A 21,561-nucleotide genomic window follows, 5' to 3' on the forward strand; every position below is an offset into this window, starting at 1 on the left:
GCTAACTAACACCATTCCTGCAATTAACAAGTGGACAGTTAGCATTTTTCAAATGCAGAGTGAGTTTTGAATAAAGACGGAGAGCTTAAGGCCTAAAATAAGAAGTCAATCAATTTGACTGCAGAATACTTAGAAACAGAAAATTTCTAAAATACAGAAGAGGATCAGCAGAATTCCATGTCCTGGTTCTCATGTCACAGCAAAGCCTCCTGTAAGACTGTCAATCTTTTTTTTTTTTTTTCATTTATTTTTATTAGTTGGAGGCTAATTACTTCACAACATTGCAGTGGGTTTTGAGACTGTCAATCTTTTACACCATTGCTTTTTTCCTTAGCAATGGTGTTTTGGGATCACCTGCAATGGCTACGGCAGAAAAACTAGTGAGCTAAGTTCAGTTTCAAGAATAAAAATAACTTACTGTTCCGACAAGGAGAGTACTCAGCATATGCACTGAAATTCTGAATTGCTACATAGCAAGTGCCGACTGGGTCCTTTTCTGGTGTTGGTTTAAGAGTTCTCCAGTGATATAATGGAGCACAAGCCTGTGAAACATCAAAGACAATAAATATTTTTTTATGTAGAGTCCACATACTATGCTTTGATTTGGCTTGTTGAATGGACCTAAATTTGTAACAAACAATGCTGTTATTAGATGACTTAACTGGCCTCCAGTATGCTAATGAGTACCTTGGTAGTCAGGATTAATTAAACTTCCTAAGTCAATTTCTCAACATTAATACACGATAGAATTGGAACAAATTAAACATATACAAAAGAATGAGATTTTGTCCCACAGGATTTTAAATCAAATAAAAGTAGCCTGACAAAAGTAAATATTTATGAACGGTAAAGAACTCATATTTTCTTTTTTTTTTTTTAATTGAACCTGCATAAAGGCAAATGACCATTCAAACAGTGAATGAATTAGTGCAATATCTTAAAAAGAGAACTAGTTCCTTTCTTTGTCTAATTTTTACTTGAAGAAAACTCTTTTCAAGTCAAAAGATGATGATGAGTTTATAAACCTCTGTTTTGTGGATTCCCCTGATTTATCAGTGAGGGTGTATCTGATGATTTTTTTTTTAAACAATGACTTACATTTGGACTGATACCACCTTATCACAGTGGGCTTATTTTTCATGTAATGATTTTTATCCATGACAAAACAAAAATTAAATAATGGTAAGAAAAATATGATTCTTGAGTGAAATCCTCTGGTTGCTTCTTCAGAAGCTTGGATTATAACAACAGCATGCTATTTGGAAAGATTATCAGATATAAAAGATGATACGTGATATCCTTTTTAAGCAGAGAACACTGTTCTAGGAACAAGAGAAGCAATAAAAAACACATGCACCTCTATGACTTCCATTTTGCTAGCTTGAATCCTACGTAAGGGTGTTCTTTCCTGAATATTCAAGCACTCACTTCTAAGGATACAGAAATACATATTTTTCTAGAATATGGGACCACTAGCTTCTCTCCAAATTTGATGACATCACACTTGAAACAATGCCAGAAAATGGAAGGCAGATCCCAATTTTAAAGTCTTTTCACAATTCCAAACACATCCTTGATAATCAGTCTAATGTGTAATGACTTTTAGTAAAGATTACTTTACAAAGTAGCACCCTTCTTACTTGAGAATATAAATTATCTTTACTCAAAAACTTAAGTTTGGGTTTTTTGTTTTTGTTTTTTGTCTCCTTCTAGATTGTAATGTCTTGGCCAATACTGAAAAACTCTCTGACTCATCTAAGTTTCTTAACTTAGGGCCCTATCAGTGATCTGAGAAGGTATATGGTTAAGACATTTAACATAACGTGGAATGCTAAAAAGGAGTTTGAACAGGAAAAGCACTACCTACGTGACTCAGTATTAGCCAATTCGCCTCACTTTCCACATCACCATAGAATATTTCAATGCCATGAAAATTCTTTCCAGTGCTTGCCTGCTTTCTGTCCTAAAAAGTTATCTTTTTTTGTACCAGTTCAGTTTCACACAGAGGTGAAGCACAATGATACGACAATATTCGGGCTTTGACCCAGATTTAACATGTACACACATGATTCCTGAATATTCAAAACTGTATTTCTGTTCATAGCAATTTGATGTTCTAACAATTGTCACATAGGGTAGAATTTAATTCTTTATTAAAACTGAAAAGGGACTTTATAGTATTCTATTTCCTATCATGTAATTTTGAAATTGCAAGCATGCCCCCAAATTAAACATTTTTATTATGAACATAGTGTGTCATTTATATTTTCAATGATTCTGAAGACTTTTACAAATATTGAATAAATGCACAATAATGTTGCAGATAAATTTTGAAGACTTAAAATCAGTACGGTATCCAAAGATTTTTTTTAACCCCAAGTAGTTATAGATGGAATTAGCTTTTCAAGAGTTATTCACATACATCATAAATCACTAAAGGATTAAAGAGTTCGCTTTTTTTTTAAACCAATTCTAGAATTTGAGAACTATATTAAAGCAAATAACAATTCTACAGAGAACCTACTATATATATAAACATATATATATATATGTATAACTATAAATATAAACATATATAAACCTACTATAAATGCTGTATTTGTAACTAAAGAGGGTTAGCTATATTTGATACCTGTTTTATGTCAAATAAAGCAAAGCATTTTCTTTAGATACTTATTCTTATTAAATCATAATTCAAAGAGCTTTAAACAAATCCTAAAAGCCAAAGTTGTTGCTTTATTTTGTAAGTAAATTAGAGCCAACAGTAAAAAAATTCCCAAGAAAATATATTTTCAGATCAGCTTAACATCATATTTTCTCAATAAATTAGACATGTATTATCACTTAGAACTACAGAGAGAAGAATCATAAAGTCACAGCATTTTAAGGCCAAAAGATCTCTATCTGGGAATGAGAAATCTTTAAAAAGTATCAGTGAACTCAGAGAACCATGCAATTGGTAGTTATATATTTTTATACATTTATTTTAATAGAAGGATAATTACAATATTGTGATGTTTTTTTGCCATACATGAGTATGGTACTGGCACAAAAACAGAAACATAGATCAATGGAACAAAATAGAAAGCCTGGAGATAAATCCACACACCTATAAGGTGTTCACCTTATCTTTGACAAAGGAGGCAAAAATATACAATGGAGAAAGGACAGTCTCTTCAAGTGGTGCTGGGAAAACTGGTCAACGATGTGTAATAGAAAGAAATTAGAACACTTTCTAACAGCATATGCAAAATAAGCTCAAAATGAACTTAAAGACATCAACATAAGACCAGAAACTATAAAACTCTTAGAGGAAAACATAGGCAGGACACTGCGACATACATCACAGTAGGATCCTCTATGGTAGCTGTGTTTTTAAAGAAAACTTTCTGATCGTTCTAAAGAGGATCAATGATATCACAGGAGATTGACTTTAAAACAATCCTAATAGTAGTAATACTATTTTTCAGGTCAAATTTCTATCAGCCTTTTAAATCAATCTGAAGCAACAAAATATTTACCTTTTTAGGATTTAGCTTTTATTTTTCTATCTTTCTTATTAGTTTTTTAAAATATTTGAAAAGATCTATCCAATTTTCTGGAAAACCAGCCTTATTTCCTATTGCTTTAAAGACTAAAATAGATTCTTTAATTTTAAGCACTAATATTTTTGGTAATGCTGATAAGCTTATCTTGGAAAGTCTGATACGTTCTTACATGAATGGATTTTTGTACATATGAGTCTTAAAACATCTCAGTGTATGTGTCACTCCATAGCAGCCCCAATAGCACACAGCTGATACTCACCACCACTTTTCCTTTATGAGCTCTCACTGTCGCTCCAAACCATTGATTGGATTTAAATTCTATAGGTTCCTTGGTTCCATTTACTCTTATCTTCCTGTTGTCTGGCAAGGAGGACATATAGATCATTAATCATTTGTAAAACTTGGCAGCCAATTAAAATACATGATAATGAGTCTGCCCATTAAAAAACAATTTTCATACACATAGTCGGGGGGGGGGTCTATTTGATTAAGCTAGACTTTTCACTTAGAAAAATACTAGTTCAATGGAAATACATATTTGAACATGACAGTTCACCACTTAAAGCATTTTTTTTTAATGATTTACATTTTCAAGGATAAGGGTACTGCAAACTTGATGTAGACTCTGACAGTCTGTAATCTGGTCGTTGATTTGTATCAGATGGAAGACCAAACATTCATAACTACTCTGAGGAATTCCAAATCTTTTCTAAAAGAAAAACTACCTGGAATCCCTTAGGTCCAGGAAGCACAGCTTTCTAGGCATGGCCTAGCTGGAAACTTGAAGGACTCCGGGTTCCTGGTTTTTAACTGAGTAACATATGTCTATGCAGCCACAGAAAATAACACCTCAACACAGCTTTATCCACACTTGGCAGATGTCAGCACCAGGGGACCATCTGAGTAAAAACTCAACCCAATTATGACACACTTCAGGTCTTAATAAAAAGCAAATATCTTTTCTTTCACTCCTGTTGCCAATCGACATATTTCCCACATGGTTCTAACCACATGGTTCTAACTGAACTTCCTCAGTAATGGTTAATGAATTTCAAAAGACATTTATAATAGAGCATCTTACTAGTATGTGTTCTCTTTGGTATGCATTTTGCTTTTCCCTCCTTGACTCTATAATGAATGCATTACAAATGAACTTTTAACTTCTATTAAATGAGGCCAAAGTATAAAGGTAATTAATATTCAGTTGATTTTACATATGATTACAGACTTTTCAAAGAAAGAAACTATATATATATTTCAGTTCAGTTCCGTTCAGTTGCTCAGTCATGTCCAACTCTTTGCGACCCCATGAATCGCAGCATACCAGGCCTCCCTGTCCATCACCAACTCCCAAAGTTTACTCAAACTCATATCCATGGAGTCAGTGATGCCATCCAGCCATCTCATCCTCTGCCGTCCCCTTCTCCTCCTGCCCCCAATCCCTCCCAACATCAGCGTCTTTTCTAATGAGTCAACTCTTCGCATGAGGTGGCCAAAGTATTGGACTTTCAGCTTCAGCATCAGTCCTTCCAATGAACACCCAGGACTGATCTCCTTTAGGATGGACTGGTTGGATCTCCTTGCAGTCCAAGGGACTCTCAAGAGTCTTCTCCAATACCACAGTTCAAAAGCATCAATTTTTCTGCACTCAGCTTTCTTCACCGTCCAACTCTCACATCCATACATGACCCTGGAAAAACCATAGCCTTGACCAGATGGACCTTTGTTGGCAAAGTAATGTCTCTGCTTTTTAATATGCTGTCTAGGTTGGTCATAACTTTCCTTCCAAGGAGTAAGCGTCTTTTAATTTCATGGCTGCAGTCACCATCTGCAGTGATTTTGGAGCCCAAAAAAATAAAGTCTGACACTGCTTCCACTTTTGCCCATCTATTTTCCATGAAGTGATGGGACCAGATGCCATGATCTTAGTTTTCTGAATGTTGAGTTTTAAGCCAACTTTTTCACTCTCCTCTTTCACTTTCATCAAGAGGCTTTTTAGTTCCTCTTCACTTTCTGCCATAAGGGTGGTGTCATCTGCATATCTGAGGTTATTGATATTTCTCCCAGCAATCTTGATTCCAGCTTGTGCTTCTTCCAGTTTCTTGTGATGTACTCTGCATATAAGTTAAATAAACAGGGTGACAATATACAGCCTTGATGTACTCCTTTTCCTATTTGGAACTAGTCTGTTGGTCCATGTCCAGTTCTAACTGTATATATTTATGTCTTAACCAAATATTGAACTTGAATATGTCAGAAGAAAATTGTGAATTTCCTTCTTTAAAATATTATGCTTTAGACATTTCTGAACTTTTAAAAATTAAAAAGCAAGTTCTGAAAATCCTCATCTAAAAATGCACATAACTGGAGCATCTTACAGATTAGAGCATAACGTTGAAAACATAAACATTTCTGGGACTTCCCTGGTGGTCCAGTGGTTAAGAATCCTCACTGTAATGTAGGAGATGCAGGTTTGATCTCTGGTCAGGGAACTAAGATCCCACATGCCATGGAGAAAACCAAGCCTGCGTGCCTCAACTACTGAACCTGCGTGTCTGAACACTGAACACCTAGAGAATCTGTGCACCTCAACAAAACATCCCGCATGTCACCATGAAGACCCAATGCAACCAAATAAATGTTATAAAAAAAAATATAAACATTTCTACTTGTGTCTAGGCTAGAAAGATCATCCCTGGAGAAGGGAATGGCTAATCACTCCAGTATTCTTGCCTGGAGAATTCCATGGATAGAGGAAGCCTGGTGGGCTAATAGTCCATGGGGTTGCAAAGTCGGACACAACTGAGTGACTTTCACTGTCAGACCATTTTTCTAGATTCCACATATGTGTATTAGTATAGGATACTTGTTCTGCTCTTTCTGATGCCTTGATCTGCAGGCAGTGACCTTTCTGACCTTCCCTGCCCCAGTCTTTCCAATGATCCAACATATACTTCTCAGTCTGCAAGAAGTTCCTTCCTGGCTATAATACTCTGTGCTTAGTCACACAGTCACGTCCAACTCTTCGTGATCCTGTGGACTGGAGTCCACTAGGCTCCTCTGTCTGCAGAATTCTCCAGGCAAGTATACTGGAGAGGGTTGCCGTGTCCTCCTCCAAGGGATCTTCCCAACCCAGGGATTGAACCCAGGTCTCCTGCATTGTGGGCAGATTCTTTACCATTTTAACTACCAGGGAAGCCCAAAGTGGTTTCTATTTGCTGACCAACTCCTGTGACATGAAGCAATGCATTTTGGATAGGACCACACATCCCTCTGGAGCAGAAGGACGACGCAGGTTACCCAAAGTGCACTGTCAACTCCAGAGAACCCTTGGATGGGCCAGTGGGAGGCGGTGGAGCCATTGGTTACCAAAGCAAGTCTCTCCTTGGTATATCCCAAACTAAGCCAAAAGCTAGAGGAAACTTTTATAGTGACTGCATGTGATTTACAGCTTCTTAAGTGCCAGGAGGGGTGAATTTGCATTTAGAATCAAACCCCATTCCTACCAGAGATGCTCAGAGGGCTCAAACAACCTTGTGCACACCAGGACCCAGAGACCCCCCAGAGACTGAGACAGAACTGTCTTTGAGCACCTCCTGTGGAGGTCCGGGTCGGCAGTGGTCTGCCACAGGGACAGGGACCCTGGGTGTGGATATGGCATAAGTCCTCTTGGAGGAGGTCGCCATACCCCACCATAGAGTTGCCAGAACTTACACAGGATGGAAAATTGATTCTTGGAGGGCACAACAGAACCTTGTGCACCAGGACCCAGGAGAAAGGAACAGTGAACCCACAGGAGACTTGCCTGTGGGTGTCCAGAAGTCTCCAGAAAAGGCCTGGGTTGGTGGTGGCCTGCTGCAGGGTTGGGGGCAGACTGTAGCAGTACATGTATGGAATCTTTTGAGGGTGGACATCACTATCATTACCTTCACTATAGTTTAGCCCCAGGTAAATAGCAGGGATGGAACACACTCCACCCATCAACAGAAAATTGGATTAAAGATTTACTGAGCATGGCCCCACCCATTAGAACAAGACCCAGTATCCCCCTCAGTCAGTCTATCCCATCAGGAAGCTTTCATAAGCCTCTTATCCTTCTCCATCAGAGGGCAGACAGAATGAAAACCACAATCACAGAAAAGTAACCAATCTAATCACATAGACCACAGTCTTGTCTAATTCATAGAAACTAAGAGCCATGCCGTGTGGGGCCACCCAAGACGGATGGGTCATGGCAGAGAGTTCTGACAAAATGTGGTCCACTAGAGAAGGGAATGGCAAACCACTTCAGTATTCTTGCCTTGAGAATCCCATGAACAACATGAAGGCAAAAGGATAGGACACTGAAAGGTCAGTAGGTGCCCAATATGCTACTGGAGAGCAGTGGAGAAATAACTCCAGAAAGAAGAGATGGAGCCAAAGCAAAAACGACACCCAATTGTGGATGTGACTGGTGATAGAATCAAGGTCTGATGTTATAAAGTGCAATATTACATAGGAACCTGGAATATTAGGTCTATGAATCAGGGTAAATTGGAAGTGATCAAACAGGAGATGGCAAGAGTCAATGTCGACATTTTAGGAATCAACGAACTAAAATGGACTGGAATGGGTGAATTTAACTCAGATGACCATTACCTCTACTACTGTGGGCAAGAATCCCATTAGAAGAAATGGAGGAGCCATCATAGTCAACAAAAGAGTCCGAAATGCAGTACTTGGATGCAGTCTCAAAAATGACAGAATAATCTCTGTTCGTTTCCAAGGCAAACCATTCAATATCACGGTAATCCAAGTCTATGCCCCGACCAGCAATGCTGAAAAAGCTGAAGTTGAAGACTTACAAGACCTTCTAGAACTAACACCCCCAAAATATGTCCTTTTCATTACAGGGGACAGGAATGCAAAAGCAGGAAGTCAAGAAACACCTGGAATAACAGGCAAATTTAGCCTTGGAGTACAGAATTAAGCAGGGTAAAGACTAAAAAAGTTCTGCCAAGAGAATGCACTGGTCATAGCAAACACCCTCTTCCACCAACACAAGAGAAGACTCTACACATGGACATCACCAGATGGTCAACACCGAAATCAGACTGATTATATTCTTTGCAGCCAAAGATGGAGAAGCTCTATACAGTCAGCAAAAACAAGACCGGGAGCTGACTGTGGCTCAGATCATGAACTCCTTATTGCCAAATTCAGACTTAAATTGAAGAAAGCAGGGAAAATCATTAGACCATTCAGGTATGACCTAAATCAAACCCCTAACGATTATACAGTGGAAGTGAGAAATAGATTTAAGGGACTAGATCTGATAGACAGAGAGCCTGATGAACAGTGGTTTGTGACATTGTACAGGAGACAGGGAGCAAGACCATCCCCAAGAAAAAGAAATGCAAAAAGCAAAATGGTTGTCTGAGGAGGCCTTACAAACAGCTGTGAAAAGAAGAGAAGCCAAAAGCAAAGGAGAAAAGGGAAGATATACCCATTTGAGTGCAGAGTTCCAAAGAATAGCAAGGAGAGATAAGAAAGCCTTCCTCTGTGATCAATGCAAAGAAATAGAGGAAAACAACAGAATGGGAAAGACTAGAGATCTCTTCAAGAAAATTAGAGATACCAATGGAACATTTCATGCAAAGATAGGCTCAATAAAGGACAGAAATGGTATGGACCTAACAGAAGCAGAAGATATTAAGAAGAGGTGGCAAGAATACATGGAAGAACTGTATAAAAAAGATCTTCACAACTCAGATATTCATGATGGTGTGATCACTCACCTAGAGACAGACATCCTGGAATGCAAAGTCAAGTGGGCCTTAGGAAGCATGACTATGAACAAAGTTAGTGGAGGTGATGGAATTCCAGTTGAGCTATTTCAAATCCTAAAAGATGATGCTGTGAAAGTGCTGCAGTCAATATGCCAGCAAATTTGGAAAACTCAGCAGTGGTCACAGGACTGGAAAAGGTCAGATTTCATTCCAATCCCAAAGAAAGGCAATGCCAAAGAGTGCTCAAACTACCACACAGTTGCACTCATCTCACAAGCTAGCAAAGTAATGCTCAAAATTCTCAAAGCCAGGCTTCAGCAATACGTGAACCATGAACTTCCAGATGTTCAAGCTGGTTTTAGAAAAGGCAGAGGAACCAGAGATCAAATTGCCAACATCCACCTGATCATTGAAAAAGCAAGAGAGTTCCAGAAAAACATCTATTTCTGCTGTATTGACTATGCCAAAGCCTTTGACTGTTGTGGATCACTATAAACTGTGAAAAATTCTGAAAGAGATGGGAATACCAGACCACCTGATCTGCCTCCTGAGAAATCTGTGTGCAGGTCTGGAAACAATAGTCAGAACTGGACATGGAACAACAGACTGGTTCCAAATAGGAAAAGGAGTATGCCAAGGCTGTATATTGTCACCATGCTTATTTAACTTATATACAGAGTACATCACAAGAAACACTGGGCTGGAAGAAGCACAAGCTGGAATCAAGATTGCTGGGAGAAATATCAATAACCTCAGATATGCAAATGATACCACCCTTATGGCAGAAAGTGAAGAACTAAAGAGCCTCTTGATGAAAGTGAAAGAGGAGAGTGAAAAAGTTGACTTAAAGCTCAACATTCAGAAAACAAAGATCATGGCATCCGGTCCCATCACTTCATGGAAAATAGATGGAAAAACAGTGGAAACAGTGTCAGACTTTATTGTTTTTGGCCTCCAAAATCACTGCAGATAGTGACTGCAGCTATGAAATAAGAAGTTACACCTTGGAAGAAAAGTTATGACCAACCTAGACAGCATATTAAAAAGCAGAGACATTACTTTGCCAACAAAGGTCTGTCTGGTCAAGGCTGTGGTTTTTCCAGTAGTCATATATGGATGTGAGAGTTGGACTATAAAGAAAGCTGAGCGCCAGAGAATTGATGCTTTTGAACTGTGGTGTTGGAGAAGACTCTTGAGAGTCCCTTGGACTGCAAGGAGACCCAACCAGTCCATCCTAAAGGAGATCAGTCCTGGGTGTTCATTGGAAGGACTGATGTTGAAGGTAAAACTCCAATACTTTGGCCACCTGATGCAAAGAGCTGACTCATTTGAAAAGACCCTGATGCTGGGAAAGATTGAAGGCGAGATGAGAAGGGGACGACAGAGGATGAGATGGCTGGTTGGCATCACCGACTCAATGAACATGAGTTTGAGTAAACTCTGGGAGTTGCTGACGGACAGGGAGGCCTTGCGTGCTACAGTCCATGGGGTCGCAAAGCATCAGGCACGACTGAGCAACTGAAATGTACTGACATGACGGGAGATTATTAACAAAGTGAGTAAATGAAAATTCAGATGATTTTTTTTCAAAGGAAGAATCAATAGATTTCATATGTAAAAGAGTCCCCAAATCAATAAGAGAAAAAGACTAAATTTCAATAGAAAATAGGTCTTAGGCATTGCAGGGAAGAAGAAATCAGATACCTCACAAATTCATGGAGAGATCCTAAATCTCAAATTAAAACCATCACAAAAAGAAATTCCTGTTATCTACAAAATAAGACTACTGTTCAACTATTAAAACATATATGGGGAGTTTGGAATTGACATGAACACACTGCTATATTTAAAGCAGATAACCAACAAGGACCTACTCCATAGCACAGGAAACTGCTCAATATTCTGTAAAAGAATTTGAAAAAGGATACAGGAATATGTACAACTGAATCATTGTTGAATAATTAACAACACTGATAACTAAAACTAACACAACATTGTAAAATTAACTCTACTTCAGTCTAAAATTTAAAGTATATGTATATATATGACAGATTTAGATGCATTAATATCAAATATTTTCTATAAAATATATTTTCTTGTTTAGCTTTTCTGAGCCTTTAAAAAAAAAGTACAGGAAGATACAAGGTCTTCATGAAACAAACACTTGTATTCCCACCGGGAAGAATTGAAAAACTAAAGTTTTTTCACATTCACGGACATCACAATACCCTCTGACATCTATCTCCAGTTCTACTCCCCTCCCCCTCCTTCTCCAGAGGTAGCCACCATCATGAATGTGATGTGTATACTCCCAAACACTTAAAAAATAATGTGCAAGTAAAACACACAACAGAGGTCTGCAGATATCTTCGATAAAGGAGTGAGGATCAACAACTTCAGGCTTTGTACTCTCTATGGTCTGTCAGAACTACTCACCTCTGCCTTTGAAGCAAAAGCAGCCACAGACAATATTTTTTAAATTTTATTTATTTTTAATTGAAGGATAATTGCTTTACAGTATTGCACTGGTTTCTATCAAACATCAACATGAATCAGCCATAGGTTTACCCATGTCCCCTCCCACTTGAACATCCCTCCCACCTCCTTCCCCATCCCACCCATATAGGTGACGATATGTTTTTGTGGTTTTTTTTCCTCCATGTATTTTTTACTCTAATGAATTATGAAGAAAAAAAAGTCACATCATGGTATATGACAAATAATTAGCAAATTATATTCAACAATGCAATTTTACTGCTCAATAATATATAGACATAGTAAAACATATGTGCACAAAACATGGCAATATTGCAAAACATATTGATCATGCAAGGCTTAAGTGAAGCACAGTAGAATCTGTGAATTGAGAGAGAAAAATGAGAATGGGTATTGCATGTGATAGTGAAAATGTTGAATTGAATGTTTTATTACATTGAAATATAATGAAAACAAAGCAAATGAAAGACAATTCTGTAATAAAATGATGATGATGCAGTATGGAATGAGAATGTAAAATAGAAGTAGCTAATTCCTCTCCCTAGAGTTTTTTTTTTTTTTTTAATTAGTTGGAGGCTAATTACTTCACAACATTTCAGTGGGTTTTGTCATACATTGATATGAATCAGCCATAGAGTTACACGTATTCCCCATCCCGATCCCCCCTCCCACCTCCCTCTCCACCCGATTCCTCTGGGTCTTCCCAGTGCACCAGGCCCGAGCACTTGTCTCATGCATCCCACCTGGGCTGGTGATCTGTTTCACCATAGATAGTATACATGCTGTTCTTTTGAAACATCCCACCCTCACCTTCTCCCACAGAGTTCATAAGTCTGTTCTGTATTTCTGTGACTCTTTTTCTGTTTTGCATATAGGGTTATCGTTACCATCTTTCTAAATTCCATATATATGTGTTAGTATGCTGTAATGTTCTTTATCTTTCTGGCTTACTTCACTCTGTATAATGGGCTCCAATTTCATCCATCTCATTAGGACTGATTCAAATGAATTCTTTTTAACGGCTGAGTAATATTCCATGGTGTATATGTACCACAGCTTCCTTACCCATTCATCTGCTGATGGGCATCTAGGTTGCTTCCATGTCCTGGCTATTATAAACAGTGCTTCGATGAACATTGGGGTGCACGTGTCTCTTTCAGATCTGGTTTCCTCAGTGTGTATGCCCAGAAGTGGGATTGCTGGGTCATATGGCAGTTCTATTTCCAGAAACTGACGATATGTTTTTTTAAAAAATGAGCTTGGCTGTGTTCCAGTAAAACTTGACTTAGGGACAAAGAAAGGTGAATTCCATGTAATTTTCATGTGTCATTTACATATTACTCTTTAAAAAAATTTCCCCCCAATCATTACAAAATGTAGAAACTATCCTTCACTTACAGATAGACACAACCAGGTGGTGGATCAGATTTTGTTGTAGTGGTCAACAATTTACTATTGACAAATATTCTTTGTGTGTTCTTTTTAACAGAAAAAGGTGGTATTATACTATCTGTATAGAAGAGTGTGTAGCTGTGTTTAACATTCAATTTTATGTTTTGGGGAGATAATCCATGTTTTGATGATTAGATAGATAACAGATCCAACTCATTCTTTTAAATTCGTGTGTAGTATTGTATTCCATTGAATAGCCTTCTGCATTTTATTTATCCATTCCATTTACATATGAACATGAGGTTTTTCAGTTTTTCTACTATAACAAACATGTGCCCTGTGAGTCCTTACACCCATCTTCTGCATATGGAGAAGAGTTTCTCTCACACCAGACTAGAAATAATGTTGCCAGGTCATAGACAATTATCATATCTGTTTATCAGCTGTGGCAACTGACCTCCAAAGTAGCCCAATTTCCACGCCCACTAGCAAGGTATGAAAGAGGGACTGTCAACTCTAGCCACTGCAGGACTTTAAAGTTTTTGTCAATCTGGAGGACTATGAAATGGTCTTTCATTTTTTCTGTTTTCACTTGCATTTCCCTGATTATCAGTAGAGTTGATCATCTTTTTATGCTTATGGACCATACACTTTTTTCTTCTGCGAATTGCTAGTTCATATCCTTTCCTCATTTCCTGGTTTAATTTTAGTCTCATTGATTGGAAGAATTCAACATATATTCTGAGTACTGATTTTTTTCCCCACATATATGTTGCCAGTATCTTCTCAATCTTTTCTAGTGTTTCACCTTTGTTTATGTGGAAAGTTGTCCACCCAGAATTTGTTTTTATATAGGATGTGGTATGGGTGTCTTATTTTCAATTTGAAAGGCCTATTGTCACAGCACAACTAACTGAAAAATCCATCTTTTTTCCCCCTGAATTGTTGTCATAGCACCTCTGCAATGGTACCTCTTGACATGGCTGGAGGGGTCCAGCATGACCTGGCCCCCCACCTGCCTCTCCAACCTCATCTCCTCCCATTTTCTTAGCTCATTAAGCTTTAGAGACACCACTTTTCCTAAACATGCCCAGGCTTTTCAGTCTCCTTATTCCATATGACTGTCTCCTCACTCCCACTGCCTGAAATATTCTTCCCACTGTTTTCTGCAAGGCTGCTTCCCCCCCGTCACTCAGGTTTTAGCTCAAATGCCACTTGCTTGGAGACTCCCTCCCTAAGCAGCTAGTTCATCCTACTCTAAGTCATTCTCTCCTGTTACCCTTTAGACTTTTCTTCATAGCACTTACCATTCATTGAGATGGTTTTATTTATTAGTTTGCCTGTTTACTGGCTATCCATTCCCTTCCAGATATACAAGAATCCCATGAACAGAGACGTCTTCTGCTTCACCTCTGTACTCTCCACTTCTGAAACAGTGCCTAACACGTAGTGGGACCTCCGTGCTTATTGAATGAATTACCAAACTCTCATCTATTCATTCAGAAGCTTGTATAGTATATTGTTCAGTATAATCCTTTAAATTCAAAATGTTCTGTGTGTGGGTGTGTAAATGTATAGACATGGAACTGTTCCTGATGGTTTTCTTGAAGGCAGGGAGTGTACATATTTTATTGACTTTTTATATTTCAATTGTGTATATTTCTGTACTATTTGAGTTGTTACAGTGAACATTGTTACATCTTTTATCTAAAACAAGAAAACCTAAAGATAAAAACCTAGAGATTTAGGGACTTCCCCGGTGGTCAAGCTTCCAATGCGGGGGTGGGGGGGCCGGGTGCAGGTTTGATCCCTGGTCTAGGAACTAAGATCCTGCATGCTGTGGCATGTGGCAAAAAAAGAGAAGAAAAAACAATCAGATCTGTAGGCTAATCTGAGTGATGGGTGGTGGCAATAAAGTAGATTTGGTTTGTCTGACATTTCTGGGCTTTGAAGCTCTCTCTCTAAACTGATAGCTTTGGTTTCTGGGCAATCAAGGTACAACCCAGTGGGTGGCAAACCTACTAATGTTTGGCTCTTTTTTCATGGGAATATTAATTTCTGAGCAGGAGTGAGGGAGTGTAGATATGGTGCAGACATGAGCCACAAGCAGATTTTTCTAATCTTCTCCTTGAATAGAACGGGGGGAATTACACAAAGTGAGGATAGATCACAACTGGAGACAGAACTGAAGCCAACACAGGTGCAACCAAACCCTGTGGCAGGTGGGGAGGTTTTGAAAACTGTTATAAAGCCCTCAGCCTTGTCCCAGAAAAACAGTAAGTTTCCCTGTAACTTCCAGTCATCACCTTCAGTATTTCACACTAGGGATTTTCTTCAAGCTGTTGCAGGAGCTGTCCAGGCATTTTTAATCAGGAAAAGGGGAAAGGAAGTCTTTAACTGTTTGTTTGTATTCTTTCCGTTGATCAGCATATGCTATAAATGTTTCATTTAAATTGTACCATCTATCGGAGAACAAGGAATAGATCTATGTAAAATTCAAAACAAAATATTGGTAGCCACAGAACTCCGTGTCTTAAAAAAACAAATCCGAGAAAAGAATCTGGGTCAATTTTTACGTCTGGGAAAATGAAACTTCCAAATGAATGCTTCCTTATATCCCAAAACCACAATTAAAAACCATGAAAGAATACCTCTGCAGCCTTTATAGTCTTGATCATCTTATTGTGAATTTTCAAGTCTTTAAGGAAATACCACACTAATTCATTTTATCATTTAATATTAAAAAATGTGTTATTCTTTTCCTACCAGTTGTATTGAGATATAATTGACATGCAGCACTGTGTAGGGCTTCATTGTATTAGGGCTTGCCTGGTAGCTCAGATGGTAAAAGAATCTGCCTGCAGTGCAGGAGACGAGGTTCAATCCCTGGGTTGGGAAGATCCCTTGAAGAAGGAAATGTCTACCCACTCCAGTATTCTTGCCTGGAGAATCCCATCGACAGAGGAGCCTGGTGGGCTACAGTCCATGGGGTTGCAAAGAGTTAGACACAACTGAGCGACTCATACACACACACTGTCTAAGGTGCATGGCATAATGGTTTGGCTTACATGCAACATGGCATGATCACCACAATCCATTATTTCATATAGACATACATACACAAATTATCTTCCTGATGAGAGCTCTTGGGATTGACTCTCTTAACAACTTTCATCCATGCCATGTAAAAGTGTTATAGTCAACATGGTACACATTACATCCCTAGTACTTACTTATTTCATAACTGGAAATCTGTACCTTTTGACCCACTTCTCCCATTCATCCTGCCCCCCATCCCCCACCTCTAGTAACAAGAAGTTTGATCTCTTTTTCTGTGAGAATTTTTTCTTAAGATTCCACAAATAAGAGAGATCATATAGTATTTGTCTTTCTCTTATTTCATTTCATTTAGCATAATGCCCTCAAGGTTCATCCATGTTGACACAAATGGCAGGGGATCTCTCCTTTGTAATGGCTGAGTAATATACCGTGTGTGTGTGTGTGTGTGTGTGTGTGTATGTATATGTGTATATGTATGTATGTATGTATGAGTAATATTCCATTGTGTGTATATATATACACATGTACGTGTGTATATGTATGTATGTATATACATATATATGTATATATGTGTGTGTATATATATATATATGGCTTCCCTGGTGGCTCAGGGGTAAAGAATCTGCCTGCTGATGCAGAAGATGTGGGTTCAAACCCTGAGTCAGGAAGATACCCTGGAGAAGGAAATGGCAACCCACTCTAGTATTCTTGCCTGGAAAATCCCATGGACAAAAGAGCCTGGCAGGCTACAGTCCATAGGGTTGCAAAATAGTTAGCTATGACTTAGCAACTATACAAGAACAACAACAATCTGTGTGTGTGCGTGTTACACATTCATCCGCTGATGGACAGAAATATGTTATTCCAATGAAACCTTCTATATAACTGAGTTTTATTATTTGTATCATATATATATATATATATATATATATACACACAAGTGTATGCATGTACACACATATGCAAACACACATATTTTCCTGCCTTTACCTCTTAGATCAGATCTAAATATCCCACCCTCCACAATGTAGATCCCAGACCCTGCACCTGACCTTCAGATAGGCCGCCATTCAGAGAGCTTCTTCCCTGTCCCTACTGAGTCTCACTCCCAGACTTTGTTCATGAAGCTGCTCTTGCAAAATTCTATTCCTCCTTATTTGCCAAATAATCCAAATTGCTTCCTTAAAAACCTGCTTTAAAATGTAGGGCCATGCATGACAAATAGTCACTCACACAGGGGTAAGAAAGTAGAGAATATGTGGGACAAAATGTAGTAAAGAAATGCTTGTGACTTAAAAAAAAAATGGAATGGAATACAATACAATAAAATGTAGGGCCAAAAACTCTTTTCAAATCGAAATTTTTTGAGATTACTGTTTTTTAAAAATTCAAACAATACAAAGTAAGGAAACTTGCATAAAGAAATATATAAAGTAGTAACTGAAAGGTCATTGGCATTCCTCCTCCATGGACACACTTGCTGTTGTTTTCTAAACCTACTCAGCCATTTAGAATTTAAGAGACTTCTAGCTCATTCCTCTAGTCGAATACATTTCTGGAAATCATAAAGCTTTTGTTTTAAATTATTTTTTCATATCACTATTTAAATATTTGGTTCCTTACATAACCAAGTAACGAATAAAGTTAAATAAGTTGAAAGAATGCTTTTAGAATTCTAATAATAACACTAATAAATATGGGTTTGGGATGGCAATAGTAAATGTATTACAATCTTGCTGTTACAGTTTACCTGATCAAGATGAGAATATAAATTTTTTGCTACAATTATTTCCACATCTATATTGTCTTCCAGAGAATAAAGATCACATTTCCAACTTCCTGTTTTTAATAACCAATAGGGCCTAGCCAGTATTCTTCAGACATTTGTTTCTACATCATCATATAAAATCATTTGAAGTGTTTTTCACATGTAATTTGACTCCGGCCATGTGTAAGGTTTGTTCTGAAAATATATTCGGACTTCTGTTGGTATGACAAAAGCAATTAAAGATATCAAGAAATGAAAGAATCACCTCCTTCCCCAAATAAATTCAGATTTTAAATAGGACTACCAGGCAGTCCCTGGTTGCTCAATTCATTCAGCCATTTGCTATTACTATTTAACTTTTCTCCTTATCCCAGCCTTCTCTGTCTACCTGCTCACTCTCAGTTGATAATTTTGCTTCTTACATCACTGAAAACAGAAGAAATGAAAAAGGATCGCTTTCTTCTTTCTATTACCAAACCCACCAACCTACTCCCACTCTGCCTTCTCTGCTCACTGAGGATGGACCACTTTTATGCTCCGCCAAAGCCAGCACCTCCATCCATGTAAAGTCCCACTCATCCCTTTACACTTACTTAGGAATCTGTTTTGCACATCCCCCTCCTCCTGCAATCAGCATCATCGTTTCCCACTGGATGGGAGAGCTCCTATGAGATCACAAACACACTATCATGTCTCCTTGATGATTACATTTCTGGAGTCCCATTTAGGGCAGAACTCCTTGAGAAAAAAATGACTCTGTAGACTGGCTGTCTCCTGCTGGTCTTTTCTCATCCTTTCCCGACACACACCACCGCACCTGCTTTTGTCAGCTGTCAGTTACTTTCCATTATCAAATCAGATGTTCAGAGTTCACTCCAACTGACATGAATTTCTTTTCTTTTTCTTTTTTTTTGGTTGTGCTGGGTCTTCATTGCTGCGTAGGCTTTTCTCTAGCTGCGGGAGCAGGGGCTCCTCTCAAGCTGCAGCGCACAGCCTTCTCGTTGTGGCGGCTTCTCTTGTTGCAGCTCCTGGGCTCCAGAGCACAGACTCAGTAGTTGTGGCACACAGGCTTAGCTGCTCTGAGTCATGGGGGATCTAGTTCCTGGACCAGGGATCGAACTCATGTCTCCTGAATTGGCAAGTGGATTCTTAACCACTGGTCCACAGGGAAGTCTTCAGATGAATTTCTTCACTGGCTTCTTGACTTCTTTTGCCTAACCAGCAGCTTCTTGTTAGCATTGCTTATACATCCTCCTCAACATTGATTGTTCTTTAAATGTCAGGGACTCTAAGACTTCCCTGGTAGTCCAGGGAAGTGGGGTCCAGTCTCCCCAGGAGCCACAGCTAATGAGCCTACATGCTGCAAGCGCTGAAATCTACATGCTTAAAGGTTATGCTCTGCAACAAAAGAAATCACTGCAATGAGAAGCCTGCACACCACAAGGAAGAGTAGCCGCTACTTGCCCCAACTAGAGAAAGCCTGTGCATAGCAATGAAGACCCAGTGCAACCAAAAACAATAAATAAATTTAGAAAAAATATGAAGATAAAAAAATGACCTTTCCTGTCTTCTCCCTTTCTCTCTTCTCTTTGCTTCACTTTGTTTCTCCTCACTTCTCTTCATTCACATTAACTCCATCAGTCATGGCCTTAAATATCACCTATGACTTCCACATTTAAATGTCCAAGCCTCTTGCCTGAACTTTTTTATTTATCCAGCCTCCTATGTGATATCATTCTGACGCCTAATAAACATCTCCAGTTTCTCCTATCTAGACTCAACTGGATACTTTCTCTGAGATTTGCTCCTTCCTCTGTTTCCTGTCTCAGTCCCATTCCTCCAGTTACTCAGATCAAATTTTTTCTTTCTTCTGTACCCTTTATCTGATCCATAAAGAAAATTCTACCAACTGCACTTTCAAACAAATCCAAAATCTAACCATTTTTCAACCCTAACTGCTATCACTCAACCCAAACCACACTTTTCTATCACCACATGATGGGAATGTCTCCTACCTTATCCCCTTGCATCTGCTGTGGTTGCCTACACTCTACTAAACCAATCCTTTGTAAAATATAATCAAATTCTGTTACTTGCCTCCTCAAAACCACCATTGACTGCCCATCACATCTTAGAATAAAACCCAAAGTCCTACTGACTTTTAAGGTGCTAGATAGTCTTGTTTCATCTTCTATCTTTCTTTTCCTGACTGACTTCTGTTTAACCCAGTGGGTCTTCTCCATTTCCCAAGAACACTCTTCTCTCCAGACTTAACACCGACTCTCCTACAATTTAGAACTACCCCTCCTTCTGCTATATGGTTCCTTCCTTTACTTAATTTAGGCCTCTGTTCAAATATCACCTTTTCAGTGAAACTTTCTCTGACCACCTTTAGTAAACAAAATAATAGCCCTCAAGATGTCTATATGTTTTTACTTTCTTTTTTTTTTAATTTGGCTGCTCTGAGTCCTAGCTGTGACATGCAGGATCTTTTAGCTGAAGCATGTGAACTCTTAGTTACAACATATGGGCTCCAACTCTCCTGAGGGATAGAACCCAGGGTCCTTGAATTGGGAGTGCAGAGTCTCAGTCACTGGACCACCAGGGAAGTTCAGATGTCTGCATCTTAATACGCCAAACCTGAGACTATGTTAGGCTGCATGACAAAAGACAAATAAGTTTGTGGATGGAATTAAGGTTGCTAACCAGTTGACTTAAAATAGGGAGAAGATCCTGGATTATCTGCAGGGTCCAAAGTAATAACAAAGATATTTTAAGGTGAAAGAAGGAGGTAGAAAAGAAGAACCAGAGGAAGAGCAGTGTAAGAAGGACTCAATCTGACATGCTGGCTTTGAAAATGGAAGAGGGCCATGAACCAAGATATGTGAGCAGCTTCTGGAAGCTGAAGAAAGCAAGGAAACAGATCCTCCCCCAGAGCTTCCAGAAGCAGCACAGCTCTGCCAGCACCTTGATTTTAGTCCAGTGAGACCTAATATTATAGACTTGGCCTCCAGAACTGTGTGATAATCAACTTGTGTTGTTCAAAGCCACAAAGTACATGGTAAGTTGTTACAGCAGCAACAGGAAAATAATACCCGAGTGAATCAGAAAAAAGCGCCTGTGTACACACACACACACACACACACACACACACACACACACACACACACACACACACACACACACACACACACACACACACACACACACACACACACACATACACACACACCCCCACACACCACTCTCTGTTCCCTTTGGCCTTACCATACTTTTTGTCAACTTGTCACTGGCTGTTCATTGTAAATTCCATAAGGGTAAGTTCATGGCCATACAAGCAGGGTCAAGGACCATAACTGCTTGTAGAGAGTTCTTAACATTTCTCTTGTTGCTGAAATTTGGTTTTACTGCTAAATCTAAGTTTACCGGCTTCCCTGGTGGTTCAGCCTGCCAATGCAGGAGACTCAGATTTGATCCCTAAGTTGGGAAGGTTCCCTGCAGAAGACTCCAATATTGTTGCCTGCGAAGT

The 21,561-nt window shown here is 38.8% G+C and overlaps 1 protein-coding gene across 2 annotated transcripts in view; it reads right to left on the reverse strand.

Annotated features, from left to right (window-relative positions):
• Positions 1 to 21,561, reverse strand: part of ITGA8 (integrin subunit alpha 8) — a 183,672-nt gene that overhangs the window by 149,269 nt on the left and 12,842 nt on the right. For both annotated transcript variants that reach the window (XM_043882707.1, XM_043882708.1), the window contains exons 3-4: positions 3,808 to 3,908; positions 419 to 542 (exon numbers count right to left, since the gene is read on the reverse strand). In XM_043882707.1, coding sequence (XP_043738642.1) covers positions 419 to 542; positions 3,808 to 3,908 — 225 coding nt within the window. The remainder of the gene's footprint in view (positions 1 to 418; positions 543 to 3,807; positions 3,909 to 21,561) is intronic.

Source organism: Cervus elaphus, chromosome 23 (genome assembly GCF_910594005.1).
Source record: "Cervus elaphus chromosome 23, mCerEla1.1, whole genome shotgun sequence".
In the NCBI taxonomy this organism is placed as follows: domain Eukaryota; kingdom Metazoa; phylum Chordata; class Mammalia; order Artiodactyla; family Cervidae; genus Cervus; species Cervus elaphus.